The sequence below is a fragment of the Lepisma saccharinum genome, chromosome 18 (genome assembly GCF_977018435.1).
Source record: "Lepisma saccharinum chromosome 18, izLepSacc3.1, whole genome shotgun sequence".
Taxonomy (NCBI): Eukaryota; Metazoa; Arthropoda; class Insecta; order Zygentoma; family Lepismatidae; genus Lepisma; species Lepisma saccharinum.
The window spans coordinates 26,659,944-26,687,849 of record NC_139246.1 but is presented as its reverse complement, the minus strand read 5'-3'; the positions used below and the strand labels follow the sequence as shown (position 1 = coordinate 26,687,849).

The 27,906-nt window shown below is 38.0% G+C and overlaps 2 protein-coding genes across 4 annotated transcripts in view; one reads left to right on the top strand and one right to left on the bottom strand.

Moving 5' to 3' along the window:
- Positions 1-27,906, bottom strand: part of LOC146001925 (brachyurin-like) — a 74,446-nt gene that overhangs the window by 15,624 nt on the left and 30,916 nt on the right. For 2 of the 3 annotated variants that reach the window (XM_083139644.1, XM_083139643.1), the window contains exon 2: positions 3,973-4,120. In XM_083139644.1, the coding sequence (XP_082995770.1) occupies positions 3,973-4,024 (52 nt within the window). In that variant the 5' untranslated portion in view covers positions 4,025-4,120. Of the gene's footprint in view, positions 1-3,972; positions 4,121-6,061; positions 6,145-27,906 lie in introns of all 3 variants that reach the window. The other variant, XM_083139642.1, reaches the window with a different exon arrangement.
- On the top strand, positions 7,227-26,081 carry LOC146001924 (chymotrypsin B-like). Its single transcript, XM_083139641.1, has 7 exons — positions 7,227-7,315; positions 8,872-9,010; positions 13,199-13,361; positions 20,924-21,078; positions 23,420-23,515; positions 24,807-24,949; positions 25,207-26,081. The coding sequence occupies exons 1-7, from the start codon at positions 7,271-7,273 to the stop codon at positions 25,387-25,389; spliced, it is 924 nt and encodes a 307-aa protein (XP_082995767.1). The 5' UTR covers positions 7,227-7,270; the 3' UTR covers positions 25,390-26,081.

Below are 27,906 nucleotides of genomic sequence, written 5' to 3'. Positions count from 1 at the left end.
GCTGCTTTTAAAAGAAAGTACGTAGATGTAATTGTTATAGAGTCACTTTTTGTTATTTTATGACACTTGAATTGTTAACTTGAAAATTTGTAACGTAAGGGAAGTGCCAGTTGGTAATTGTTTCCAATTATGTCTTCCCTGGATACTCAGGTGAAAGGATTATCCTGGAATCGCCTAAGGCATGGAAGCTGGCTTTCGTTGCATACTAAATTTAGAACCTGCACGCTTTATTGTAATTCGTCATTTCTAATTGCATGCAACCTCCCCCCTCCTCTCCCAACTAGGCACCTGGTTTTGTGTAAAATCTGGCAGTGGTCAACCGTTCCGTCTAAGAACTGTGAACTGCTGATCGAATGTGGTTCCAAAAAACGATGCTGTTCATGTAAATGTGTAAGGAATGTACTGAAGAGTACAGTCACAACTGCTGAAATGATATTTAAGAAAATATCTCATTACATTAACCTGTGATTGGAAGAAATGTTAGTCTATCTTAGAGAACCCTGGAGAGCACACAACCTACATTTCAGAAAACATTACCTTTAATTCCATGTTTTGTAGCTGTGTGTAGCAGCGTAAAACCTCAACGGTGTACTCTGGTTTGAACGTAGCATATCCGTTCGGTTTCAGAAATATTGACCCAGGCAGACCTTGCCAGCTTCTGCTCAGAAATGTGTAGGATAAGCCTTTTACAGGAAATGGTAAGAACACTGGCCTTTGGAGAGAGGTGACGAGAGGCCAAGCGAGGGTTTAAATAGGTGAGCATGAGAGCGACACGAGGTCTTTTAATCTGGAATCATCGGAGAAGCAGGAGCTACTGGTCTTATTTCTAAACCGAACAGGGTAAGCTAGTCTACACCCATTCTGCCATTCGCATTGCTCACTTCAGTCTAAAACGAATCATGAGTCTATTTTAATGATAAGTTAGATATTTGTACCTGCCCGTTCAGGGCTGTCTCTACCATCAACAGTATTAGTCGGGAGGAGCAAGTTACATCCCTATTTAAGAACCCCGCGTTCATGTTGGAACGCTACGTGGTGGATTGATGCGGGCCTTTTCATTTTTTAAAAAAATGAGAATCGTCCTAGTTTAGTTTTCTTAAACAGACATCGAAATTGCGTTGGGCTTGTGAAACTTTCAGTTATTTCATTCTGAAATAAATAAAAATTGAAATTCATTAATGCCAAGCTAGAATTGTTTCTCCGCGGATTTTTTTTACTAACTGTTTTTTTTTTCTTCTAAGTAAGGTACGTTACCATTGTTAGAAATGCCTTATGTCATTTCTTGACTTAGAGGACGAGCTTGATACCACCTTAGCTAGGCTCATCATTCTAGCCAATAATGCTGTTGGTCCGTCTTTTGATGTGGAGGGCCTCCCTTGTGCCTCATCCACCCCCATTAGAAGTCCTCCATTAACTAGAAGTCGCGCACGCGCGCAGGCTAATATTCAAATTGATAATCGCCCCACAGTTCTTATCGACTCACCCACCATGGCTCAACTACCTTTTGTTCATCCCCTCCTTTTCGAGAGCATTCAGTTTCAGGGTGCCTCGGGGGAGGATGTTACTAAATTCATAGATCGTTTCGAAAGTGCGGCGATTTTGAATGATTGGGAAGAGACGAAAAAGAGACAAATGGTTCCGGCGTTGTAACTGGAGTCGATTTGATTGAAATCCGCACGTTTCCAATAACTTTCACCTCTTCCCATTTTTCGCTATCTGCTCTAATAATGGAGTAGTTCTATGATGTCGGACTTTCGAATCACCCTGTACATATAGAGATTGTCAAAATACAACGATTCTTATTTCTTGGACTTAGTTAGTATGGCATTAATCGTGGTGTCACTGTTGAATTCAGGAAGTTCCAAAACACAGGGAGTGGTTCCAAACCTGATCATACAGGTGAAATGGACTATAAGGGGTGACCCAACCTCACTTCCACGTGGTATACCCTGGAATGCTTCTTGCAGACTAACGAGGCTCTGGCGACTGGCCCTATGTCCAGTATAATGCTGTGTGTTGTCCTGTTTTTTTTGTCCTTGTGTGTGTGCTGAGTGCCCCTTTACAGCCTCAGCTTTTAACCTAAGTCAGAATATTTTAAAGTTTTAGTCATGCGACATTATAGTTATGTTATATGTTATGGTCTGGAGCTGGACCCCGTATAACGTGACGGGGGCAAAATAGCCTAAGTGCTAACGCACCCAAAATTTCAAATTCAAATTCGTACAGGTGAAATGCTTATTGTTAGACTTTTGGCGGCCAAATTGACCACTATATTTAATGTTATATGATAAAGTGGATCTTATATTTACGTCCAGTAGAGTTTTAAACCACAACTTGCATGAAAACAAGATGCCATGAATGATAAATAGCTGTAAAGAAGAAAAAAGGGCTCAGAATACAAATTTTCGTCATGACCGCCACTTTGGTGACGTCATTCCAGACAAATGAAATCTTGGAACAGTTGTGGTTTGGGGCGTTTTACATTCAGGGGTGAACGTCAGTTTAGCCAACAACCACTGCATTAATCAAATAACTCCCTTATGTTTAAACGTAGAGAAAAATCTATCTAGGCACAGTTGTAACGTTCTTAAAACGCTCTATAATTATAAAGTTAAAATATTCCATAATACTTTATCAAGTAATTTTACACTAAAACAATAAAACAGGTAATGAAAAAAATCGAATTTTCCCACGTATTTGTTATTATATTTCAGAGAAAAAACTATCGAGTACAGATAATATACTAATTCTATAAATTATTATTAACGAAATTTCTATCTCTATTCTGTGAAAAGTTATGCGCGTGTAAAGATTACACTACAAATTCTGACGGCAGCCATCTTGATGGCCATATTTAAGACGTAATTTCTCCGAAACCCGCAACGGGATTCTTTGGGACTTTGTATGACAAATAACACAAGTAGTACAGTGGGATCCATGAGTATTACCGTGCAAATTGTCCATGACTATTTTCATTAATTTTTCTATTACATTCTATGTGTTTTAAGCGATGGATATTTGTGTATGCTGGTGCAGAAGTTGTCAACAGCTTGTTTTGATTTTTCTTTTAATGCCTGAAGTTCTTATTTGGTCAAATAAAGTGTACGAACATGATGGACAATTTGCAAGGTAATAATCATGGATCCCACTGTACTACGTATTCCAGCAAGCTTCAGTTTTTTGAGCGTCCAGGTTGAACTCTAATTTTACTGAACTAAACACTGCATTCATAAATCATGATGAAACCACGAATCTCTACAACCTTTACCATTAACAACAACACACAATTATTCTTTCTTTATCACCATTGATGTACACAAGTCCTGCTGCCTGCTGGCAGTTGTTACGCAGAAAAGTTAAAATTGGTTTGTCTAGGTACAGTGGGCTGCATGAGTATTACCATGCAAATTGTTCATCACCATGTTCGCGCACTTTATTTGACTCAATAAGAGCTTCAAGAATTAAAAGAAAACTCAAAACAAGCTGTTTACAACTTCTGCTCCAGCATACATAAAAATTCATCTCTTAAAAATACATTTTATGTAACAGGAACATTAATGAAAATAGTCATGAACAATTTGCCGAGCAATACTAGTGGATCCCACTGTACGGGTTCTTAACGTGTACCCGGCCCACAGCAAAATAAACTTCAGTGGACAAGTTGGTTATGACTTTGTAAGGGGGACAATGGCTGTTTAAAGTATTTTTTCGCATGAAAAATCTTATGGAAAGACAGAAAGCATGCCTACCTTGCAAATTTCAACTACCCAACAAATAACTTCATACCAGTAGCAGCGATTAGGAGGGGGCAGTTGCCCCCCATATTTTGCCACTTTTGCCCCCGCACTATGCTAAACCTTGTCTACCAAGGGAAAGTAAACTGTCCTTGCCCCCCCCCCCTTAGTATTGGCACCTTGCCCCCCAGTTTTTGAACCCAATCCCCGCCACTGCTTTATACTAATATTTACATACCTACTTCCTTTGTCCCTTTCTTATATTCATATTCTGTTGCAGCTTTCTTCATTTTTGCAAGTTTTGCAAATTTTTCAGCGCGAATATCTTCATACTTTCTTCCCCCAGGAAGAAAGTGGTTGTGGTTAAATTCATCCCTAGGAAGTGCCTGAAACAGAATGTGTATAAGAACCATGTGGTGACTCAGCATATTCAGAGATTATTGTTGCCAACTTTAGAGAAACGTCGCTAAATCTAGCGGATTCTAAATGTGCGTTGGCTACCAAATTCAGGAGGAAAACACGAGCGAACTTTCATCGATAATGACTTGAATACCGCACATGATATATTCATTGTATTCCCTGTGTCTTGGAGCCTCGTCCTTCGTCATATTTTTAATACCTTACATTGCCAATTTATTATAAACAGGAAGCTTTAGAAATGGATTAGTGAATCAAATCAAAGAGGAGTTTTTTTAAAAGAAAATATTTTCAGGGCAAGAAGACGAGAGAATTTCTAGCAGGGTCGTACGTTGAAGTTGCGTGACTGATTCTATGCTAATCTTTCTCATGCGACCAATATTGGTGAGGTGCAACACCTGATGGGTACGGAAATAGTACTGGTTGTTTGGGCTGAGTAAGAAAGTACCATTTTAGGCGCATACAATATTGGTTGGCAACACTAGAGTGAAAAAGTTCCATTTTTTTTAGGCGCATACAATATTGGTTGGCAACACTAGAGTGAAAAGTTACCATTTTAGGGGCATACAATATTGGTTGGCAACACTAGAGCGAAAAAGTACCATTTTAGGGGTGTAGAATATTGGCTGGTAACACTGGAGCGAAAAAGTACCATTTTAGAGGCAAACATAATTGGTTGGTATCCCTAGAGAGAAAAAGTACCATTTTAGGTGCATACAATATTGGTTGCCAACACAAGAATGAAAAAAGTACTATTTTAGGGGCATACACTATTGGTTGGCAACACTAGCAGTCCCAAATTTTGTCTTAGCTTCATAACATCAAGGCAGCTACGGATAGTATAAATGATATAGAACATTGAAAATATCAAATTAGAAATCTAATTTATTTTAATAATAACAATCACTTAGTAATTACAGGCCTATTATATTAGCTTAATAACAGAATCTTTATTCTTGTTAAACTCGCACTATAATTTGACTTATGTTAAAAGCACGGGGTTTTGGGTTCACACAGTATTCGTAGTTTTGATTGTGTTATAAATTTAGCACTGAAATCTTGTTTGCAAAATTCACCATGCTTAAATATATATTGTCTATATGCTCAAAGGTAGTCTGTAATGTAAAGCAGATACCATGTGAGTCAGTGATTTTGAGCAAGCAGCTCACAACGATATCTCATAATAATAATAATAATAATAATAATGATGATGATGATAATAAGAATAATAGTTTGTTGATACTTAGTACAGAACACGGGAATGGTCGATTAAAGCACCACGCTAACAATTTGCTCTCAACATATCGTCACTTAAATGATAATTATCTATTGGAGTGTTTATTAATACACCACTATTGTTATTGTTTACCGAGATGTTTGTCTAGTCTTGTATTAAACAGCCTTGTAAGCAATGGCTTTCAAAAAAGTAGTCTGTGTCAATTTGTACGTATTCTGTACAAATACACTTATTTTCAAATTCCTTCTCGAATTCAAAGTTTGTAAGAGATTTTAGTCAACATTACAACTGAGTTTTCATGCGCAATAATCTGACAAATAGTTTCTGAATTCATTCTATTTTTACCATATGGTATTGGGTGACTGAGCTTCAAAATTCACAATCATATTGGAGTATTGGAGGTACGATTGTAACATGTACAAGCTTAAGTCTCAAGACTTTAAACAATTTCTATTAACAAAATAAACCCTAATTTTCCAAGTTTCATTTATGTGTTCTTCAAATCAAAGTGATGAATCAATGCTTATACTACGGTCTTTATAACCAGAGCACACTAGCACATCATGAAGTTTAATGAAATGACAACTAATAGTTTTAGGCGTGTTATTGTTTGGCCTCCAGCCTAACGCACCAGTGGATGTTCTGTTGAAATATTTCTCAACCAATCACATACCTGGCAAATTGCCCAAAGACACACAGCCACAAGAAGGTACTTCATGGTATCTTAACGGATTCACTCAAGTTGCTATGTGAAATCTGAAAGAAGGTTTTTATATAAGAGCAAACTAAAAAGAATAAAAACAATGCTACGACGATTGGACTTTTTATCCGAAGTGTAAAAGTGAAATGTTCACTTTGTCATGACGATCAAATCATGATGACTCACTGATAGGACATATTTGCGGAAGGAGATACAGTATCGCGTTTTGGCCAAACTATCACCGTTTCGATTCTCATTTCTGTCGCACGGATCCTGTTCAAAAACTCTTGCATAAAGTTGACTTTACGAGGAGTGATCACTAAGAGAGTTCCTTTGGTGCGTACCTAGGTACATCAGCGTGTTATGATCATGTTAAAACCAGTTTTAACCTGCAGTCACGGACACTTCTGCGCTGTAATGATCCAATTGAATGTGAATGAGATTATTACAACCCAGAGGTGTCCATGACTGTACATACCTTGTATGCACTTTTAAGTAGATCATTCGGGTATGTTCGTCAACTCTCGTGTTTGTTCGGTTTATCATGGACCCATTTCATTCCAGGCTAGGGACAGATGCAACCCATCCCTCTAGAATCCGAAGACGATGATCTTGTTTAGTATTTCATACGTCAAGAGCACACATGCGTACCGATCCTGTCACAGTTCTTCCAGTTGAGGCTAGAGAACGCCCCTTTTCCGAAAATAGCCGACAAAATCCGATTAAAAACTAGGACAAAGTATAGATTTCAATCGTTATATACATCAACTACAAGAGAAATATAAAATTGGTAGTGACGAACGAATGAGAGAACTTTCAAAGCAATGGCTTTGTTACATAAAATTGGAAGGTTGAAATGAAAATAGAAATGGCAAAGTGTCACGATAACGAGGTTTACTAAAAGCAAATGACTCAACACAACCGTCTAAGGATTGCTCAGACGTAAACTCATATTCAACAATGTTATCCAATTGTTTATCTGAAGAACAATCACAGATCTATTACTCATCAGAAGCTCTTCAATTGTTATCTTCAGGAATATGATTACTATTATCAAGGGAAATTTTGCTTGTGTTAAACCAGTACAAAGGCAAAAATACCTATTATGTAACTCCACAGATAGTGTACATAAATACCACACCCTAGGATGTTAAACGATGACTTGAGTGGTTCATTGGCAACATGAAGTTCCTTCTTGTATTATTGGCTTTGGCCGCTTTTTCAGAGGTGAGATTTATATGTTCAGGGAAGAGAAATTCAAGTGACGTAATCAATTGTTTGTACAGTCTGTCCCAGGAATCTATGAAGCAACGCCGCACATAATGGTAGAGAATGAGAGAAAGCGAGTGGGCGGAGTAAAGCAGTGCGCGCTGCTGCAAACTGCTGGTAGCTGCAGTCACGTTGCTACCTGCATGTATCTACTCTCCCTCTCGCTAGTTCATTGGTCGAGCATTCTCGAGTGCGCAGAGAATTGTTTTCGTTCCCTTGCTCCACAGACTTCTCGGACAGAGTGTACATTGTGAGATGTTTTCAAACTTCTCCAGATTATCTTGGTTACTAAAGACTCAATGAAAATCTGAAAATCTTTGAAAATTTGATAGCTATTTCCACGCTTCTAATTATCATTTGATATATTTTAAAATATTACACACATCAAGAAACAAAAGTAATACAGCGTGTTCGTTAAAACCTCCCACATTTCAATTCATCATTGCTAAAAGGTTATGAAACATAATGGAATGGAATTGGTACTAGACGGAAGAGAAACTCAAATAATTTCATTGCAGGACTTCGAAGTTCACCGTTCTCTCACTATGCAGCGCCACAATCGCATAAAGAACAATGGCGAGTCCACAGCACCGCACGCAATCTGTATTCTAGTATGCAGAGACCAAATCAATCATTACAGTGCAAAGAAATTACCGGAGAGAATATGGCGGTGAAGCACCTGATGCGAAAACCATTAAGGCAAGGTGTGCGAAGTTTTTGGCTTCATTTGTACCCTTACAAGGTGCAAATTGTTCAACAATTGAAGCAAAGTGATAAGCCACAACGACAGAAATTCGATATTGAAATGCTGGATCGTATGGACAGGAATCCTCAACTTCTTGGAAAAATGTTGTTTTCTGACGAGGCCATATTCCATCTGTCTGGGTTGTGCTTCACCTCCATATTCTCTCCGGTAATTTCTTTGCACTGTAATGATTGATTTGGTCTCTGCATACAAAAATACAGATTGTGCGCGCTGCTGCAGTGTCGCCATTGTGCTTTATGCGATTGTGGCGCTGCATAGTGAGAGAACGTTGAACTTCGAGGTCATGCAGTAACATTCTTTGAGTTTCTCTTTCGTCTAGTACCACTCGCATTCCATTATGTTTCACAATGATGAATTGAAATATGGGAGGTTTGAAAGGAACACGCTGTACATTAAATGATGATACCGATAAGTCATATGCACAGAATAATTATTGTAAAGGGTTACGTCATTGCTATTTTCAGCCTAGGTGTCTGTGTAAAATTCAGTTGAATTTTTTATCCTCTTATCTTTCAGGTCTCTTTTCTATCTGTTCCGATAGTCGCGACGACGAGGATGAATGATGCACTGATGATGGACGAATATAATGATCCATCCATGGTTCACTAATGTCATATTGGAATATATTTTGCATACACATCCAAAAAAAATCTATTAGTTTTTTCCCCGTCAGTTGTAAGCAAATGATGAATTACTCTCCAATATTCCATTAAGTTCAAAAGGTAAAGTTTATATTTCGTCTTCCTAGGCAACCAAGGAAAAGAACCCTAGGTTCTTTCCCCGCCCTGAAGTAGGAGATGTTGATGTAAAAGAGAAGTCTGCGAGGCTTGACCAACTGCTGAAGTCACGGGTTCCATACCAGTACAAGAAAGGTTGGAAGGAAGTTGGTAAGTGAACAGGGTAATCTGGCGTTTGCCCTGAGAGACATCATGTGTGGCTAGTCTTCTCCTGTATCTGTTTTCTCCTTATCTCTCTCATTTTCTTGACTCTGCTTCGTTCTCTCCTTCATCTTCTCTTTCACATGGGTTTCTCTGTATTCTCTTCTCTCTTGCTCTCTCATTTTGTTCTCTCTTTCACGTTCATTTCTTCTCCCTCTTTTTCTACTATTATCTTATCCCTCTCTTTCTACTATTACCTTCTCCCTCCTTCTTATTAGTTTTCTTTTCCCATTCTTGTTTCTCCCTCTTATCCGTTTTATTTCCTACTCTATCCTCTCTTCCCTCAATCTTTTCTCCTTCTCTTTCTCATGGTCTTATCTCCTTTTTCTCCATTCTCTTCTCTCATTCTCTTTCTCCACTCCCTATATTTCTCCTATTATCTTCTTCTCTCTTTTTCGTTTTCCTTTCTCATTCTATTCTCTCTTCCCTCATTCTTTTCTCGTCTCTTTCTCATGGTTTTATCGCCTTTCTCCTTCCATTCTCTTCTCTCCTTCACGTTCTACTCTCCCTCTCTTTCTACTAACTTTTCCTCCCTCTTATTCGTTTTTTCTCATTCTGTTCTCTCTTCCCTCATTCTTTCCGCCTTCTCCTCCTTCTCAATGTTTTCTCACCCTTTCTATCTCCATTCTCTTCTTATTCGCTTTCCAATTTTCTTCTCTTTTATTATCTTCTCTCTTTCACAATTTTCTCTTTCCCCTATTCTCTTCTTCCTCTTTCTCATCCGTCTGTTTTTTCATTCTATTTTATCTACCGTCATTCTTTCTATTCATTATTTTCTACCTAACACATTTTTGTTCCTCTTTCCCTAATTCCTTTACTTCATTCTCTCTCTCTGTTCATTACATAAGTGATTAAGCGCGTCAAATTCGACTTAAGGTCTCTCCAGAGAATACAAGCTTAAAATCCTGTCTTGAGCACAAGTGTCTTGTGTAATGTTCCTTCATCATATTTTCAAAATTAATGGGAGCCTTCCCAATGGCGTAGTGGTAACGTCGTCACCTTGCAATCAAGGGGTTCGATACCCGGTGAAAGCACATTGCACAGTAGTTCGGATCCCACTTTAAACTGTAGGTCCAATCCCGATGAGCCTATCTGTGCATAAAGTGGGCTTAAGAAACAGCAAATTAATCAATCAATCAATCATAATTCATCAGGGTGTCTATCAGTCAAGAATGTCAAGAAAAAGTCAAGAAATTATGCTTGTGGTCAAGAATTTTTGCTATTTTGTACAGTATAATGAATTTACGTTGTTATATACATGTGTCAAGATTTGATAAAATTGAATATTCGGAAATCTAAAATTGTATTGAGTTGTGGTTATGATTTGTTCATTGTTTCTTCAGAATTACATTCTTGCATGTGTGAAGTTTTGTAAAAAGTATTAAATATAGTAATGTGGCCATTTCCCATCCAGAATGAAGTCTGAAGCATTAATTTTTACAAAAGCAAGTCTAAATATCTTGTTATGTTAAAGTACAGCTTCAGTTTTCATCTTAACTGACCTTGTATTAGTTGTTTCTCATTAAATAAAAATATTTTTTTCTTAATTTCCAACTATACTCAAGTAGGGGGCGATAAATGTTAAGGAAATGAAAAAAATGCCAAGAAAAAGAAATGAAAGGTCAAGAAAAAGTCAAGAATTTTGGATTTCTTATGTTGGTAGTCATTCTCATCGTTTGGATTAGACTAAAAAGGCAGATAAATCACGTAAATAAAGGAAACTACAAATCTCTCTTTCACTGCGTGTTTGTTAGTGTGAGATCCAGGATTTGATGGGTCTCTTTCATGTTTTCCTTATCTGTCATCCTCTCTCTCTTTTTTCTTCTTGTATCCCTTTTTCTTCAACTTCTGTCTTTTCCCATTTTATCGGTATCCATGTTTCTTTCTTTCTGTCTCTCGTTATCTCTCTCTTATATGTCTGTCTTTCTCAGTCTGTCTGTCCGTTTCGAAAGTCAGAAAACAGCGGCTATGGGACTCGATTCTCTGAAGTGGCAGGCCTTCGCTCTTCAAGAGCTGTTGCACCACAGAATTTTTTTTCTGCCTCCTGTTTCAATCTCTAAACCCCTCCGACACACACCTACGAACATTTACTATTTGCTTCCATATGCAAACGTACGTGTCTACTTGAAACTTCTAAGGAATAAGATCATTGTATAAGACTTGATTTTGTTGTTAAGTGTAATATTATCAAACCTTCCTATTCCTGTCTCTCTCCCATTAGACTTTGTTCAGATGGGATGATCATGAATCACATGAAGATAACCAATTTTGTTTTATGCTTGGCAACAAATTATGCAACAAACTAAATATTCTCACTAAACTTATGTAACTTGTTTAGCAATTAGCGTAAGGTGTAAAGAGATAAGATTTGAAACTTCTAACGATATCTGGTGTCCCGCACAAGTGTTGGGCGATATATGGGCCAGACGATATATCGCGATATTGAAAAAATATCTCCAGGCGATATCAACTAGACGATATATCGTGACGATATTTTGGCGATATATATCGTGTCGGCGATGTATCGTCACAATATTTTGGCGATATATAGTCATGATATTTGGCGATATATCGTCACGTTATTTGGCGATATATATCGTGGAGGCAAAATATCGCCGATATCACGATACGGAAAGATATCGTATCGTACCGTCTGTGACGATATTTTCTTGACGATATATCGCGATATCAAATTTCCGATATCGTCCATCCCTATCCCGCACCGTAAGGCGTCATGCTTTGGGCTATGGCCTGTGTATTGGACCAGTGGCAACCCAAAATCGAGAGGAAATTGGGGAGCTACGAATGAGTAGTGTAACCAGGCCATGAAAACCTACAACACTGACTGGGGGTTCGTTGTGCTGACCGCACGTCACCCCGTAACTGGTTGTATCATCTCCCACCTAGGGGAGGGGGGTGAGTAGAATCAGGTGGGAGTGAAGCCGGCAGTAGGTAGGTGGGCACGGGTCCTCAATGGGTTGATGCGCCACTGGATATTGTAACGATATCAAATAACATTTACATCCCCCTACCACAAGAAAGAAACAAGTTTCCAATATCCATGAAGTTTCGGTCAGTAGCAGTTGCTGGAACAATAATACGCTCCTCACAACAAGTTTGGAATGTAATTATATTAGGCAACAGGTGATAGGCACGGTGATATATGTCGGAGAAAAGACGAGAACGCACCACACAGATGCCATATGTTGTTGCATTCCAAGGCCGTGTCTATCACCTATTGTCTAACGTAACAATGTTTCAAACTTTTTGTGAGCAGTGCATAAAACCAAGATGTAAAACTGACAACTGTGTATTATTGCTCTCACCACGAAAACAGTCCAGTCAAGGTCGAAGCTTCCCCTTGCCTCCTCCAGACCCCTGGCCCTCCAGGGTTGCCACACTACTTCTAAGCTCCTCAGTCACCACTTCGCATGTTGTACGTATATGTTGTTGCTGTATTGGCGACACTGGAGGTGAGCGTCGTGACCTTGACTGGACTATTTTCATTGCTTTAGCTTTAGTAATAAGTGGTACTGTCCATGTGGAGCGTAACGTAACATAGCCGTACGTTTTTCAGTATCTCACTTCTCTGGATTTTATTACAGGATATTAGCATTCAGTACAGTTCAGACAAAAAATTACAAAGTAAGTAATCACTAAAGTTATAATATTCCTGATTTAATAATTGTTTGTTTTTTTCCATTTGTTTTTGAGCCTTGTCGTATTTTCTGCTTTTATATCATTTCGAAGGTTATTAGAAATTTTAATTGGAATCTGTTCTGGTCCTTCTTGAACTAATGTTAGTCTGGTGAAGTATGGCTTTAGAAGCTGTTTATTTCGGGTGTTATATCTATGCTCTATTGAGCTTGGTGGCTTTTATATTTTTTCTCGCAAAAGATTTGTAATTTCAAACAGGGAAATTGGGAGCCAAATCTGAAGGGGGGGGGGGGCAAATACAGTTTACTTTCTCTTGGCCGACAAGGCTTAGAGACCATAGTGTAGGGGCAAAAATTGGGGACAGCTTCCCCTTTTGTACTCACTAATCGCCTCAACTGATTTCAAATGTTACTGTAGGGTGTAAATGCTATTTCAGAAATGAGCGAATGTGTTCATTCTAAATTTTCTTCCTCTTTGCAGAGGGGTGCGGAATTAAACGTGCGGCTCCCAAAATCGCTTTTGGAGAGGATACCTACGAACACGAGTACCCATGGCAAGTACTCGTGGCCGACAGTTTTGGCTGGGAGTACGGGGGAGTTCTTATTTCCGACCAACATGTTCTGACTTCGGCGTATGCTGCTCTGTAAGTAATTGACTGGTTATTGTTTTCTTGATTTGTTGTTTTAACTTTAATTTATGCACAGATAGAATAATTGGGACTGGACCTACAATTTAAAGTGAGATCCGAACCACTGTGCCATGTGCCTTCGTCGGCTATTGAACCCGGCACTCCTTGATTACAAGGCGACGACATGAACACTGCGCCATCGGGGTTATAAGAGAAAGGAAGAATATTTTGAATAGATGCAATTTGAGTTAGAAGCTGCTAACTCATCACTCGTAAATGATTTAGTCGAGTACAATTATCAATCGCGGATGTCAACAGTGTATAAATGCAAATTCTCTACTTTTGTTGGTGGTAATTCTTCATACATGTAGCTTTAATGTATGGGAAATTACTCATTATATACAGGGTTAGTCAAAAGTCAGGTTACATTGGAATTTATAGTATATCTTCAATGTGTGCACCTTGAACATAAATGCATTTTTGAACGCGACGTTTCCAGTTCTCCAGAACCTTTTGCAGAACGTCCGGCATAATCATGGCTGCACAATGCGTTCCTTCCGATTCCAGATGCCCTGGTTCTTAACTTTAAATGACCTCAAAGGAAAATATCCATTGGTGTCAGGTCTGGAGACCGCGGTGGCTACTCAAGGGGACCGATCCATGCACCAGGAAACTGGACATTCAACCATTCACGGACAATTAACGAGACAAAAAAGAAAACTTCCTGTGTAACCTGTCTTTTGACTCACCCTGTATTATAAAAATCCTCTAAGCCACAATTTTAGTAAATTATTCCAAGAACTTAAAGATTGGTTTATGTACTCCACTGATCGTTGTCCATTCAGAGTCGTGACGACCGCGATTCCTCCTCGATCGTCTGCAGAGAGGGCGAAGGAGCCGAAGCGAGTGGCAATTTTAAAACACGTGGACTGCGGCGTTAATTCCACCGCAGCAAACAGCGTTGGCAGGAGAAAACTGGTTGTTCCTTCCTCCTTTCTGTGCCGCGGTCGGCAGAGGCAGTGTTGCTACACCAAGTGAAATTTACCTTGGTACAGAGAAATCTAAATCCGATTTTAGGTAAAATGGAAGATTTGATAAAAAAATATAGAAATTGTCGGAAATTTTAAATCTGTCTGTCTTCTGTTTCGTCTTACTTGCATATACAGGGTGTCTAGTCAAGAAAAAGTAAAGAAATCAACCCAAGAAATTATACTTGTGGTCAAGAAGTTTTGCTGTTTTTACAGTATAGCAAGTTTTCATTGTTATATACCTGTTCTGAGATTTGATAAAATTGAATATTTGGAAGTTTGAAATTGTATTGAGTTGTGGTTAAGATTTGTTTACTTCCTTTCTTAATAATTTAATTCTTGTATGCGTGAAGTTTTGTAAAAATATTAAATAACGTAATATGGCCATTTTCCATCTAGGATGAGGTCTGAAGCATTACTTTTTACATTCATTAATAATTAAACCAAGTCTAGATCTCTTGTTAAGGCGAGGAGGGACAATTTCCCCTAGGTCTTTCTAGCTGGCTGCCTATCACTGTTGCCAACTTCGCTCTTTTGGATCCAGATCTGGCTCTTTCGTGCCACCCGCCCTCTGCCCCACCATGATGCCACCACTGGCTCCGGCCCATAAGGACCAACCTTTGCCATGAGTGTACATTTTGCCGTGACGTGATATTCATATATAGGCTGCGTCACCCACACCCCTCTTTCCTCCCCAGGTATTTTCATATATAGCGCTGTGGCTAAGGTGAAGATCACAATATTATTATCCGGGAATCCTTTATTTTCGATTTCATATGGACATCATTGGATTATTGAGATGTGTGATGCCGCCAAATCTAGGCTGTAAACACTAAGAAAAAATTGCCATCACTTTAAAGCTACCTGAAATAGCAGCGTCCCCACCCCTCTGACACCTAAAATTACCCTAGGAGGCACTTTTTGCAGTTTTCGTTAATCTAGCTCCTTGAAAGTCATCTTTAGTTCTATTAATGGTGAAATGTAGCTCTTTCGTGCACATCAGGTTTGGCAACACTGCCAGGATGGCCGTATGAGGCAAGGAGAAATGCATTAGGTTTATGGGACCATTATTTTATTCGTTCTCATGGGAATATCAAACATCCAATGTCGTAGAAAAGCACATGGACCGAAAAGGACACTTGAACTATGTCATAGTAGAAGGGAAAGTCGAAACTTCCATTTGAGTAGCCGTAACTTGAAGATGAATTCTATTTCCCATAAGGAATATATGGGATTCTGTAAATACTTATTAATCATATATTTCAAACATCGTGTCCAGCTTACTAATCAACTTGAAAAACAGTTTCCACTTGCAACATGGAGAGAAATTCATACTCTCTCGCATACTAAACCCTTTTTTAAATAGAAGTGCCAAATCCGACGATATTGAAATAAATGCACAACTAGACTGCGCGTCAAATCTCCTGCGTATGTCCTTGAACGGCTGAACAGCGCCAGCGAATCACAGACGTGCGGCGTTGCCTAGTTCCGTGACAAGGCGTTTCGCTCAACCAAGCTGTTCTTTTTTCCGTGAGGGATTTCGACATGGCAACGCTGCAATGCGCTGCTATTGGCTATCGCCATATGCAGGAGATTTGACGCACACTCTAGTGCGTAATTGTCCCTCCTCGTCTTCAGTACAGATTCAGTTTTCATCTTAACCGGCCTTTTGGTAGGGGCTTTACATTGAATAGATATATATTGTCTTAATTTCCAACTATATATATAAGTAGGGGGCGATTAAATAAATGTTAAGATTAAGAAGAGAAAAGGTCAAGGCAGAGGAAATAATTTCGAATGATTTATTTGGGTAGACATTCTGATATGTGCATTGATGCTTTATTTCTATGATATGTAATTAATCTAGATGAGGGTGTATAATAAATATACACAATAAATAAGAATTGTTGCGGTAAATCAGGTCAATTTTTCACAATACGCCAATAGCAAAGACAGAGAAAAGTAGTGGTAATTGCCCCTTGCCATGCGGGCCAGCACACTACTATACGGCGCACGCTTTTAGAAGGAACATGAGTTCGGCCAATACGCAGCCAGTGCTACTGCGCTGTTGCCAAACTAACTGCTAGCGCAAGGGAAGCACAAAATTCGCGATGGGTCCATTATTTTGATAATGCATGCTCAGTATATATGAGTACAATGAAATAATATAGTGAATATTACTACACAGGATTATAATATCATTATCACTGTAGCATATACGAGAAACCCATACCTGAAAGAAGCTTGAAGGTATTTATTCATCACCGCTCTCGTCGTCTTCCTCGGTTTCCGTGTCACAGATTTCACTCATTTCAGAGTCACTCTCCTGGAGGTTAATGATTAGATTTTGCATCCTTAGTACCTGTACTACTGGTGCTAGGTTTTGAGAGTGGCATTATTTAAAATAAAAAAAAAGAACACACGGAACACACACTATTGCACGAAAGGGCTGTATTTAATCTTTTCACAAACTATTCTTTGTGGCGCACGAGTGAACGATAAGCGAATAATTTTACACCGGCCTTCCTACTAAAACGCTGAACTCAAACTGACCCAGACTTTCAATGTTCGAGAATACCCAGAACAATGAAGGGTCATTGTTTGTATCGAGGCGAATTTAACACCCACAGTTTTCCCTAGACAACAACAACTCAGCTGCGTCAACACGGTGGCATCGAAAAAACAGGCGGAAGGAAATGAAAGGTGATGTTTCCCTTGTTTTTTCAAAGAAAGATAACTCCGGCTGTAGGCGACGGAAATTCATGGGACTTGGTCAGTCAGGTTCAAAATGTATTTCCCCATCTTATGATGAACGTTAATGTGGCGAATTTTATGAATACTTCTTGCGCGCAAGAAAAATACAGAACACGGCTTTTAACTTCCGCGCCGCAGTCTCCTAACTGTACAACGTTGCACTCCTGCCATTGGCTGATCGCCACGCACACCCTCTGCGTGGCCCCGCCCGATATCGCTTTAAAAGCGTGCGTCGTATATACACATTGAAAGTTCAGCATACACAAGCTTAAATATGCAACTGGAGTAAAAACTATTACTTTCTGGTCTAAAAATATTTGAACCGGACCCCAAGGCGGAGTGGTTATCACATCGCGTTACGATGTCGGAGATCCTGGGTTGGAATCCCGGCCTGGGCATGGATGTTTTGAGTGTCCATTCATCAACCAAATGATGGGCAACATACAATATCTTACTATATCCTATTCCTACTTACATTACTCACCCTTTATCTCAAACTTTTTCATATGAAGACTACAGAAGGAAAAGGAGGCAAGTCAGTAATTGGTCGAAAATGAGACAGATTCATGTAGCTTGAATTATGTAGTTTATGTGCACTCAATGTCAGAGCAACAGGGAGGTTAGTCACTGAGAAATTTAATCTTGAAGATTTCGCCTACAGGGGAAGGATGTAAGTCGGTTGAATACAGAGGGAAAAGGAGGCAAGTCATTTTTCGAAAGTAACTTCACCGTCTGACAGGGGCGCCGACTTGTCAAAATTATTGGGAGGTCTCTGATCACTGCAAAAAATGAATGAATGACTCACTCCCTCCCTTTTTTTAAAATAAAAATTACGTCTTCGTATAGCAGTTTTTAAGCACCTACTATATTCCTCATGCAAATGAAATGTAACATGAAAAACGTGTGTCTGCTCATTTGTTTTTTAGATAATTAAAATTTTTATTGAAAAGTATGCTATGTATTTACATTAAGAGGCCAACATAACAGTTTTAGGCCGGCATCGGTAGCCGAGCGTGTTGGGTGGTCGACTCAACTCGCTTTGATCCGGAGGTCTCGGGTTCGAGTCCCGGCGAGGGAATGGGTCTAATGTCCGCAACAGACTTGTAAAGAAAGGACATGTGACTGGTGCAAATAACCTTAGTGTTGACGTACCCATAAAAATAACGAATATTTACAATATTTAACAGTTTTATTTAATTATTTACATAAATGCTAATACAAATTCGCAGTAAAATTAGTTTTACTTTTTTGTTCTTCCTACAATATTTTACTTTTTAAATTTAATTTTGCAATAATAAAAAAAACACACAGCACGCTGTGCTTTAGCAATAATGCCTTTGATCATAGCCGTTCCCGCTTTCGCAATACAGACTTTTCATAAGCTTTCCTTGCGTACTTTACTGCAAGCCAGTGTTAAATAAACTCAAAGACTTTAGAATTATTTGCCCCTTATTCTTTGTACTAGAGGAAGACATTTCGAGGATAACTAAATATCATACATATCAATATTGCTTGAAAGTCGTGTTTAAGACCTCAAATTGTTCAGAATTCACTAAACAACATACTGGTATAATTGTCATATCACCTCGTTATTTGAAACTCTTTTTAGTAAAAATGTTAACAATACTCATAATTATATACTTAGTATATAGTAATAAGTCATGCGTTTTGCTGTCTCTGGTCATTGCACCCCGCCCCCAAAAGTTGATGGTTTAGCAGTCTCAGCCCCCCAAAGTTGATGGTCAAGAACATTTCAAATGTGTATTTAAATTTAAGTTCATGTTGCACAATTCAGAGTAAACTTTACATTAGATCTTCTTAAGCAAAATTATTTGAGGGGCTCTGCCCCCTAATCATTAACATTGGGGGGGTCGAGCCCCCCCCCCAAGCCCCAAGAGGTCGGCGCCTATGCCGTCTGATCATGCATCTGCAACACTACAATGCAGCATGGATTTGCACAATCGTGCGCGGGAAGAAAAATAACAGAAGCCTTGCACCTCATCTGGAATGTAACGAATTTCTACACCCTGCTAGAGCTTATAAGAGACTTCTACAAATATCAGACGAAAAGTTCCAAGATCTTCAGGAATTGAAAGTGTTCTGCACAAGAGAGGCTCAGGTTTACTACACAAACCTGCCACATGGACCTAAGGGGCAGAAACAATAAGGACAGCACTGCCTAAACCTGAACAAGTGAATTTGTGCACCACTTCATAATGCTGTAAGCTGCTACGTTTAGAAAGTTTTTGTCATAACTTTTGTACTCTTCATGAATCAATTTCTTTCATATTTCATTTTCATACAAAGAAATATACTCTTGCTTTATAGGCTAATACATGTAATGAAGAATAAAGATTATTTGGTTTCAAACTTTAAATTTGCTATTCTGTACAATTATGAAAAAACTGACTTGCCTCCTTTTTCCCCTGTAGTCTTCATATGTAAACCTCGATACTAATCTTTTAACATTACTTACTCGTTTATCGCTAACAATTCACAATATGTAAACCTTGATTGTTTTGGAAACTTTGGAAACCAGAACAACCAAGGTACCTATAGCTATAAATCAAAATTAGTGTAATCTTAAATACCACTGTATACTTTTTTAGAATATATTTCTATTTTAATGTAAATCTAATCCTCACTCATCCCAATCTTTGCAAATGAGCTAGAAGTGGCACAAAAGTGAAGTAAAATAAAGCTCATGTATCTCTTTCGCTATTCTTTCTCCCCTCCCTCTTTCCCTCCCTCCCCCTCTCTCTCTGTGCCACCTTCTCTCCTTACTCACAATCTTCCTTGCTTATTTGTTTTCAACTTTCACTTTCCTCAATATGATTTCCTCCACAATGTGGTTGAAAAGAATCTAGGACAATTGCCATGATTGTTGACGGTGAAGGTCATTTTACAAATTAATGGTAGAACGACTGCAACGATCAGGACCTAACCTAACCAAAGGTGCCACAGAACTAATAATGCTGTAGAAGGTTGGAACAACAAAATAAATAGGTGGCTTGGAAGACCGCATCCAAAAATTCATATGTTCTGGCCTGCCTCAAGAGCCAAGCAGAAGACACCAGCATCAAGTACATGCGGATGGAACTTAATATAGAAGGTCAGGGAAGGAAGAAGCGTGACATTAAATTCGTCGAGAGAGTTGGAAAGTGTATTCGCACATATGAGGAAACGGGTGACTTCAAAAGGTGGTCTGTTGGCTCTAGCCCATGTTCAAAAACTTGATTGAACCAAATTCCCAGCCGAATATCAATATTTCACATAATTCTCTTGTAAAAGGTATTATATGTGGTGTTAAGTCATCCTTCAATTTGATAGAATGTCAGCGCAATTGTCCACCCGTCCTTTCACTTCTAATTGTGTTCATCGCAATTTTCCGCCATCGCAATTGTCCGGCTACCGGTTGAAAATACCTATGAATTTTCTATTTACAAAATTGTAACTCGGGAAAAGATTGAAATTTAAAAGTCAAAGAAAACAATTTTACATAAGAAACATTGGATTCTACTGCAATAAATTGATTCTACATGAGCCTTTTAGAACCCTTTAAATACTAAAAATTTCAAAATCCCCAACTTTAGAATTAGACTTATCTCAAACCTCCAGTTATATTATTTTCTTATGTATTTTTCCACCCTTTTCCACCAATGTGTTCTTTATATGATATTCTAGTGACTTTTCAACGAATTTTAATGTAAAAATAGCTTTTCCCGGAATAACTCATTTTTATGCAAGGAAAATACAGAAATCTGCATGCCTTAATTTCATATATCTCTTTTAAAGGTCTGAATTTTGGGAGCTTATACTGGGCGCCTACGACTTAAGTGTTGCTGAAGGTATACTTGTGAACACCTCTCAAGGAGTTATACATCCCAACTACGATTATTTTGAGTACGACATTGCTATTATCACCCTTCCTGAACCAATTGAAATATCAGGTACGTAAATATGATCTCTTATGATTTACTAAAATATCAGATACTGAGTAAATAGACACTTATGATTTGCTACGAACAAATATATATATCAAGTAAGTAAAGACAGTAATTTCCCATAGACTAGAAAGAAACTGAAATATCAGGTAAGTAAATGCACTCACTTCGGATTTATTAGAAGGAAACTGAAATATCAAGTAAGTAAATGCACTCACTTCGGATATAGCCTATTAGAAGGAGACGGAAGTATCAAGTAAGTAAATTCACTCACTTCGGATATAGCCTATTAGGAGACGGAAGTATCAAGTAAGTAAATGCACTCACTTCGGATATAGCCTATTAGAAGAAGACGGAAGTATCAAGTAAGTAAATTCACTCACTTCGGATATAGCCTATTAGAAGGAGACGGAAGTATCAAGTAAGTAAATGCACTCACTTCGGAAATATTAGAAGGAGACGGACATATCAAGTAAGTAAATGCACTCACTTCAGATATATTAGAAGGAAACTGAAATACCAAGTAAGTAAATGCACTCACTTCGGATATATTAGAAGGAGACGGACATATAAAGTAAGTAAATGCACTCACTTCGGATATAGCCTATTAGAAGGAGACGGAAGTATCAAGTAAGTAAATGCACTCACTTCGGATATATTAGAAGGAGACGGACATATCAAGTAAGTAAATGCACTCACTTCGGATATAGTCTATTAGAAGGAGACGGAAATATCAAGTAAGTAAATGCACTCACTTCGGATATATTAGAAGGAAACTGAAATACCAAGTAAATAAATGCACTCACTTCGGATATATTAGAAGGAAACTGAAATATCAAGTAAGTAAATGCACTCACTTCGGATATATTAGAAGGAAACTGAAATACCAAGTAAGTAAATGCACTCACTTCGGATATATTAGAAGGAAACTGAAATACCAAGTAAGTAAATGCACTCACTTCGGATATATTAGAAGGAAACTGAAATACCAAGTAAGTAAATGCACTCACTTCGGATATATTAGAAGGAAACTGAAATACCAAGTAAGTAAATGCACTCACTTCGGATATACTGTATTAGAAGGAAACGGAAATGTCAAGTAAGTAAATGCACTCACTTCGGATATATTAGAAGGAAACTGAAATACCAAGTAAGTAAATGCACTCACTTCGGATATATTAGAAGGAAACTGAAATACCAAGTAAGTAAATGCACTCACTTCGGATATATTAGAAGGAAACTGAAATACCAAGTAAGTAAATGCACTCACTTCGGATATATTAGAAGGAAACTGAAATACCAAGTAAGTAAATGCACTCACTTCGGATATATTAGAAGGAAACTGAAATATCAAGTAAGTAAATGCACTCACTTCGGATATATTAGAAGGAAACTGAAATACCAAGTAAGTAAATGCACTCACTTCGGATATACTGTATTAGAAGGAAACGGAAATGTCAAGTAAGTAAATGCACTCACTTCGGATATATTAGAAGGAAACTGAAATACCAAGTAAGTAAATGCACTCACTTCGGATATATTAGAAGGAAACGGAAATACCAAGTAAGTAAATGCACTCACTTCGGATATACTGTATTAGAAGGAAACGGAAATGTCAAGTAAGTAAATGCACTCACAACGGATATATTAGAAGGAAACTGGAAGTGTCAAGTAAATAAATGCACTCACTTCCAATTTACTAGAAAGCAATTGACATATGAGGAAAGTATGATTTAGAGAAATAGTCTAAATTATCCAATTTAATTTTTAACGCTTTTATTGGCAACGTATATATTGCACCATTAGAATTGATAAGAACAGAATGACATAACGAGGGACTCAAATGATATAAAAGAAACGTTAGATACACGAATAGGAATTACTATTTAAGAATATCGAAGTAAATTGCAATCTTTTGAATCCGTGTTACTACAAGTAGAACAAAGCTCTATGAGTTGCCATATTTCTCAGCTAGAATCATTTTTATTTGCGGCAATGTTAAATAAAACATAGTTTATACTATAATTTGACATACTTTGTGCAACGAAGAGGAACTATGTACTTACCAAATATAGGAAATTAGCCTTGAATTTTGTGAGAAAACGTTGTTTTATACTTGGATTTGGTCTGTCATTGAAATATTCACCTTCACTTAATTTCTAATTTTACGATTGAAAATATCCTGTATTCACACTATCTCTATAGCGAAGTAATTCTCGTTTCTTTCCCTAGACATTTTCTTGTGAGGTCTTGAATCCATATTGTTTTAACTAAAATATGACTACGTGGCATAAATGCCAGATTCGTTATTAATTTAAATTTACAATTGTTTTGTTTGTAACTTCAGACAACATCAGACCAATCTGCCTTCCATCCCGAACTGATGCAGCAGCCGACTTGACAGGAGACGTGGTGACCATTTTGGGATGGGGAGAGACAGAAGGTAAACACAAATTGTTGATTTCTTGCTACTGGGCTATACAGGGTGTTACCTCGATTTTCGCCTAGAAAAATCAAACTATATGTCATGATGTAATGGAATTTGCTACGGACATACCTCGGTGTATGAGAAGCATGGTGACGTCATTGGAGATGGCACCCCAGTATCTCTAGTCCTTGCGTGGGTATGCGCGTGCGTCTGGGCGATTCTGCTGCTAAATGCCAATCGTACGGACGTGTGCTTTCAGTCTGGGTTCTTGGCCCTGCTGTTATGGTTTTGGACTACTGAGAATCCTCACACTGTGCACGAAACATAGTTAACGTTAAAGTTACAACAAATGCACACTATTTACCACGACCAACGTAAAGAATATTACAGCAAAATAATAATTATTAACTGAACCTCGTGTGCGTGTGTCTGCGTGTGTGAGTGTATGTCTGCATCAATGTTAATATTTATAACAATTAACAATGAATGCTAGAAATTTAAACATCAAGACAAATTTTAATAAATTACATCGTATTAGTTCTCCCTAACGAGAAGTTAAATTAAATAATTCGAATTTAGCACAGTAATAGTGTGGTTATGTGTAGAAGTTATAAAAATATGTTATATATTATTATTATTTCCACATGTATCAATACGTTATCTATGTATGTTCACGTTTTCCAAGTCTTATGTTGTCTAGTATAGACCTTTTCTTGTCTATGCAATCCTGGCATATTTCACCAAAAATAAACTAATTTTAATGCGAATTAAAATAGGCCTAATCTATGTATATAACTATATAGCAGAAAATATATTAATATAGGTAGAATACTATGTAGGAGGGTACTCAGCCAATAGGCGTGTTTGCTCCTCAATATGGTCAAGATCTAACACACGTGATATTCAAATTTACATTCCTAAATTCCTCCATGAATCTGTTAACGTGAAGTGTCGCCGACCTGAGACTATACTCTCTTATATACAAAGCCTGTGTTTCCATGCAGCGTCATCAGTGTTAGGTCAAGAGTTGTACGATATCAGCATGACAGTTTCGAATGTGTGTTAAATAGGCGGAAATTTATGTTAGTTTAAACTTAGTTTCTAGCGCTTGTTGAGAAAAATGTAGAAACACACATTTGCTGCTGTAACTTTCATATCACATTATGATCCTAGACCTACCACTGATGACGTAACATGCAAGCAAATCGAGTCTGTTCAGGCCTTGCATATAAGAAGGTGTCGCTTTTAGGATGGCGATGATACGACTCTTAAAAATATTTTAATTGTGCTTTACCTTTATTTCCAGCACATACCACTTCAAATATTCTTCGCGAAGGTTTCGCAACAGTGATTTCCCAGGATGAATGTAACGCCCTCTCCGCTGATTATTATGACGAAATACCAACCACATTCTTCTGTACAGGATTAAACGAATCCAGATCGTGTGTGGTAAGTAATCAGAAAATTAGTTTCAAAACTGCATTTAGACCTAGTTTCACAACACCAGTTACCTAAATATCATTCCTAATGTATTGTTTAGGAATTATATTTATACTTAGGTATAAAGCTACGCGCCAGATACCTGCACGGATGCCATTCGATCAACAAATATGATTTTTCAGAAGCCACATGTTCTTGTTTACACTAACTTCGATCTTATAGTAAACGGAGAGTAGTTAGTCAAATTGTTTCCTTTCTTCTTGTAGAATGACGATGGAGGACCTGCCACCATTGAAAAGGATTCAAAGTCCTACGTCATCGGAATTAATACCCTCATGACAGGCTGCTCGGACACGGAGTTGGAAATGAACTTCCCCAGCTTGTACACTCGCATTTCTGTTGCGCTGGACTTCATCGAATCAGAGACGGGAATCGCTATAGATCCATGAACGACAAGGTGGTGAAGATACACAATAAGCACCAGATACAACCAAGATATATGTATTTACCAGACTCATGAATAGAATTATTTGACCATCATTTGTTTTTGTCATTTTAATGTTGTAACGTATTGATGATGTATGCTACATGTCATAGACGTGGGCTAGGAAAGGAAGTAACAGATGGTCAGGAACTGAGCAGTCACGTAGTTTATAGGAAGTTGACACTTTTCTCGTGCACTTGAACTTAGAAATAGAACAATCTTCCTGCAGATGTGAAAGTGGAACACGCAGGATGTTGATTGTGGTTTCGTAATCAAGCCAAGGGCAGGACCTTGGCCGTGAAAGTGTTCTAGCAAATTATCACCGAATCCAAGTATTGTCAAAAATATCATCTCCCCTATGAGTGAGGTCCCATCCTCACTTTGCGAAGTCTTCTTAGAACTTGGTTTGACTGGCTGAAAATAGTCACGAGACTAGGATCTGAAAGAAATCTTGTGGGGAAGCTTAACCCTAGCTTACCCGATGGGGGGGCTGTCAGGCTCACCTCATCTATTTTTTCTATTTTTCAACTGTGAAAATTTTCATTAAAAAATTGAAAGTAAATTACATTGTCCTCTAGGGTGTTCCCAATATTTATGTATTACTTTTGTTCATAAAATCATAAATATAATGTAAATAGGAGGAAAAATGCACTTGGCGGGCCTACCAGGAGCCATATTTGAATGCGTGTCATACGAGACATTCGTGCTTGTGACAGTGAACAATTGGTTGTTATGATAGTAATTTTTGTAATTAATAAACAACTGCACCTTCACAAACAAAATAACAGTAATGAAAAATTATTACGGTTTTCGTGAGTTTTAGTGAATTGTAAAATATGTGTGTGACACTTATCTAATAATTGGTTATTATTTTTATTAATGATGGTAATTTTTGTAATTATTATAATTAATAAATAACTGCACATATATAATGAACAAAGGAAGCAGTGATTCGATATCAAAATAGTTTCTTGAATTTTCGTGATAAAAAAATGTGGGCCTGTGGACCCCTCGTCAGGTAAGTATTTCTCGTACTGCAGGGATAAGATAGGGAAGGATTTCAGTTATCGGCATGCTGTGTGAGTGGAGACGTTCCTTGTACTGTTACCAGGATTGTGTTTAAAAGGTAAAGTTGCAGTTCATGCCAATAGACTGTAATCTTAGGGAGATTTCATACGGAAGCGACACGTGTCGCTTGAGAATTTCAGTAGCTTGTGCGGGTTGTCATGCTGCTATGGTGTGAAACGTTATTGTTGTTTGGTTCGTTCCCACGCGACATGTGTCGCATGTAACTTGTAGCTTCGGTCTGAAAGCTTCCTTAGGGATCATCATTACAGGATAAGCGTAAGAGATTGGGTGATTAACGGTATTAGACCAGGTTACTAACTACGATTGATCATTTATTTAAAATTTTGGGTGCGTGAGCACTTAGGTATTTTGCACCCGTCACATTATACGGGGTCCAGCCCCTTACCTTTACAACTAATAACTCTAACGTTGCATAACTAAAATCTTAAATATTCTGACTTCCGTTAAAAGCTGAGGCTGTAAACGGGCACTCACCACACATAGAGACGAAAAACAGGACAACACACACAATTATACTGGCTATGGGGCCAGTCGCCAGAACCTCGTTTGACTGCAGAAAGCAGTCCAGGGTGTTATGTACTACGTGGAAGATCACCCCTTACGCTCCACGATTGATTAATATTGTAATAAACACACTTCTTATGTATTGTGAACGTCTCTGCCGTTGAACCAGCATGCAACATGTCAGCACAGTCAAAAAAAAAAAAAATATTAGTAAGGTCAACCTAATGGAAAAAAGCTTTGTTTCACTACAAAATTTTATTAACGATTTTTCTGAACAACTATTAATAATACAATCTTCTAACCAAACCCTCACAAATTTACAAAAAAAAGTATAACTCATTATATAACAGTCAACTAGAACAAGAATTATTCTCCAAATACTTTTATTTCTTTAAATACAATTTTCATTCATTCAGGAGGAATAAATAACACGTATTGAAAAGTCATTCCACGTAAATCAATGAAGCAGTGCATTAGTCGGTAAGAAATATGACTTTATCGAGTCTACTGCAACTCGGTATGAAATCCATCTGACCAACATGACCCGGAGCAATCTACCTTTACTAAACAAATAAATTTCAACAATCCAAAGAAGTGAAGTATCTATTAAAGAACTCTGTATAAGTAAATTTAAGGCAAATCACTACCAGGTCATGTAATAATAATAATAATAACGCGTGGCTCGACAGCTCTGTAAGGGCCTTGGCCTAACTCCCGACTACCAGTCTCCCCCCCCCCCCCATACGCCTTCTTGGCGTGGTGCTAAGCGCAGGGGAACAATTTACTTTACTTTTGTACTTTTCTTTACTCATTTCTTAGAATACCTATTTTTTTAGTTAGTTCTGAAATTTGATTTTGTGCTTTCAGATTTCGAATAATACAATACAAA

Coding starts and splice junctions, on each gene's coding strand:
- LOC146001924 (XM_083139641.1), top strand. CDS start 7,271: ATGAAGTTCCTTCTTGTATTATTGGCTTTGGCCGCTTTTTCAGAG. Junction 9,011..13,198: donor GAAAGGTTGGAAGGAAGTTG/GTAAGTGAACAG, acceptor TCCTCTTTGCAG/AGGGGTGCGGAATTAAACGT. Junction 13,362..20,923: donor ACTTCGGCGTATGCTGCTCT/GTAAGTAATTGA, acceptor TCTCTTTTAAAG/GTCTGAATTTTGGGAGCTTA.